General features: G+C 52.4%; 1 protein-coding gene across 1 annotated transcript; it reads left to right on the top strand.

The window, feature by feature from the left end:
* Positions 1-213: 213 nt before the first annotated feature.
* Positions 214-2,280, top strand: EMH_0086160 (uncharacterized protein; the record flags this gene model as incomplete). Its single annotated transcript, XM_013500995.1, has 6 exons — positions 214-382; positions 525-764; positions 978-1,201; positions 1,424-1,485; positions 1,575-1,825; positions 2,099-2,280. 6 exons carry the CDS (start codon positions 214-216, stop codon positions 2,278-2,280), a joined length of 1,128 nt encoding a protein of 375 aa, XP_013356449.1.
* Between the last annotated feature and the right edge of the window lie 342 nt (positions 2,281-2,622).

Below are 2,622 nucleotides of genomic sequence, written 5' to 3'. Positions count from 1 at the left end.
ATATATATATATATATATATATATATATATATATATATATATATATATATATATATATATATTATTTCTTTCCTTCTCCCTTTCTGCCTGCTGCAAAGGGGGTTTTAAAATTAGGGTTTAGGGTTTAGGGTTTAGGGTTTGGGGTGTATATACACTGCAGACTCAAACGCGTCTCCATCGAGGGCGGAGACAGCGATACCCCCTTCGGACCAAATGCTGCTGCTGCTGCAGCAGGTGGTGCAGCAGCAGCAGCAGCAGCAGCAACAGCAGCAGCAGCTACAGCACCCCGAGCAGCAGCAGCAGCAGCAGCAGCAACAGCAGCAGGCAGCTGCACTGCTGCGGCGGTTTGCTCCTCTCGTGCTGCCAGCAAACCCTAAAAAGAGTCCGGCCTTCAAACCCTAAACCCTAAACCCTAAACCCTAAACCCTAGAGTAGCACAGATCATAACCTCTCTCTCTCTGGCTGGCTAGTAGCCTCTAGGGTTTAGGGTTTAGGGTTTAGGGTTTGGTGTGTGTTGTGTGCAGCGATAGATTTGTTTATGCAGAAGGGGTACTGCCCGCTTCCTGCTGCTGAGGTGCTGCAGCTGCTGCAGCAGCTGCCACAGCAGCAGCAGCAGCAGCAGCAACAGCAGCAGCAGCAGCAGCAGCAGCAGCAGCAGCTGCAGCAGCAACTCAGAGAGAGGTTCCTTGAGCATCTGCTGCTGCAGGGTTTGCTGCATGACCCCCAAATAGAGACAGAGCTCGCCTCCATATACATAGACAGAGGTAAACCCTAAACCCTAAACCCTAAACCCTAATCCTAGAAACCCTAAACCCTAACCCTAGAATCCCTAAACCCTAAATGTAGAAACCCTAAACCCTAAACCCTAGGAGATTTAGGGTTTAGGGTTTACGCATTCCGCTTAGTGTCAGCTGGCAATACAAACCCTAAACCCTAAACCCTAAACCCTTAAAACATAATTTGTGTTTTGTGTACAGCACTAGCAGCAGAAGAAGCAGCAGCAGCAGCAGCAGCAGCAGCAGGCTCTGCAGCACCCGCCACTGCAGGTGCATCACCAGCACCAGCAGCAGCAGCAGCAGCAGCAGCAGCAGCAGCAGAAGGAGAAGCATCACCTGCTGCTGCAGCAGAAGAGCAGCGAGAACGCCTTCGTTGCTTCCTGCAGCAGCAAAGCAGCTACGATGTGCAGAAGCTGCTCAAAAAGGTAAACCCTAAACCCTAAACCCTAAACCCTAAACCCTAAACGGGGGTTTTTGTTACCACGCGACGTCTGCATCTGCATCTTCCTCCGCTGTTCCTGCTGCTGCTGCTGCTGTTGCTGCTGCTGCTGCTGCTGCTGTTGCTGCTTCTGTTGCTGCTGCTGCTGCTGTTGCTGCTGCTGCTGCTGCTGCTGCTGCTGTTGCTGCTGCTGCTGCTGCTGCTGCAGGTAGAAGGGTCTGCGTTGATTGAGGAGAAGGCTATCCTCTACGGCAAGGCGGGGGAGCACGAGTGAGCCCCCAAACCCTAAACCCTAAACCCTAAACCCTAAACCCTAATTTTAAATTAAAAAAAAGCCCCAAACTTATGCATGCATGCAGGGCGGCTCTGCTTTGCTTCGTGCGGGAGAGAAAGGATGTTGCAGCAGCAGAAAGGTATTGTGCTGCTGCTGAGCAGCAGCTGCTGCCGCTGCTGCTGCTGCTGCAGCAGCAAGAATATGATGATATGAAAAAAACAAACAGACTCTGGAGAATCCCCGTTGCAGAGGCGCAGCAGCAGCAGCAGCAGCAGCAGCAGCAGCAGCAGCAGCAGCAACAGCAGCAGCAGCAGCAGAAGCAGCAGGGCTACGGAGGTATGGCCAGGATATGCAAAGACAGCATAAAATGTTTCAGCAAACCCTAAACCCTAAACCCTAAACCCTAAACCCTAAACAATACTGTATAAAAGGGTTTAGGGTTTAGGGTTTAGGGTTTGTGTGTTGCGTTTGCAGCTAACAAACGAACATGCGGGCTGCTGCTGCTGCTGCTGAAGGTGAGAGACCCTCAGCTGTTCTCAGCTGCATTTCTCTAGGGTTTAGGGTTTAGGGTTTAGGGTTTAGGTCTAGGGTTTAGGGTTTAGGGTTTAGGGTTTGTTGATGGTATTTTTTTCAGGTCCTTCTCGATTGCTGGCGCGAAGCCTCTGCTGAAGCAGCAGCAGCAACAGCAGCAACAGCAGCAACAGCAGCAGCAGCAGAAGAAGAAGCTGCAGCAGACGATACAGCAGCAGCAGCAGCAGCAACAACAGCAGCAGCTGCAGCAGCGGGAGTAAACGGAGTAGCAGCAACAGCAGCAGATGCAGCAGCAACAGCACCAGGCGCTGCAGCAGCAGCGCCTGCAGCAGCAGCAGCAGGAGCAGCAGCAGGAGCAGCAGCAGCGCCTCCAGCAGCAGCAGCAGCAGCGCCTCCAGCAGCAGCAGCAGCAGCAGCAGCAGGTGCAGCAGGAGAGTTTTATTTACAGAATGCTTTGCTGCTGCTGCAGCGGCATGCAGGGTCTCCTTGTCTTCCTCTTCGTTCTGTTTTTGATCTGCTGCCTGGGGGTTTGCTGCTGCAGCAGCTGTCTCCTTTTATTCGTGTGTCACTGCAGCAGCAGCAAACAGCAGCAGCAGCAGCAG

This window comes from Eimeria mitis, genomic scaffold, assembly GCF_000499745.2.
Source record: "Eimeria mitis Houghton genomic scaffold, Emh_scaff6137, whole genome shotgun sequence".
Taxonomy (NCBI): Eukaryota; Apicomplexa; class Conoidasida; order Eucoccidiorida; family Eimeriidae; genus Eimeria; species Eimeria mitis.
The sequence above is the reverse complement of the archived record's forward strand: the minus strand, read 5'-3'. Positions and strand labels throughout refer to the sequence as shown.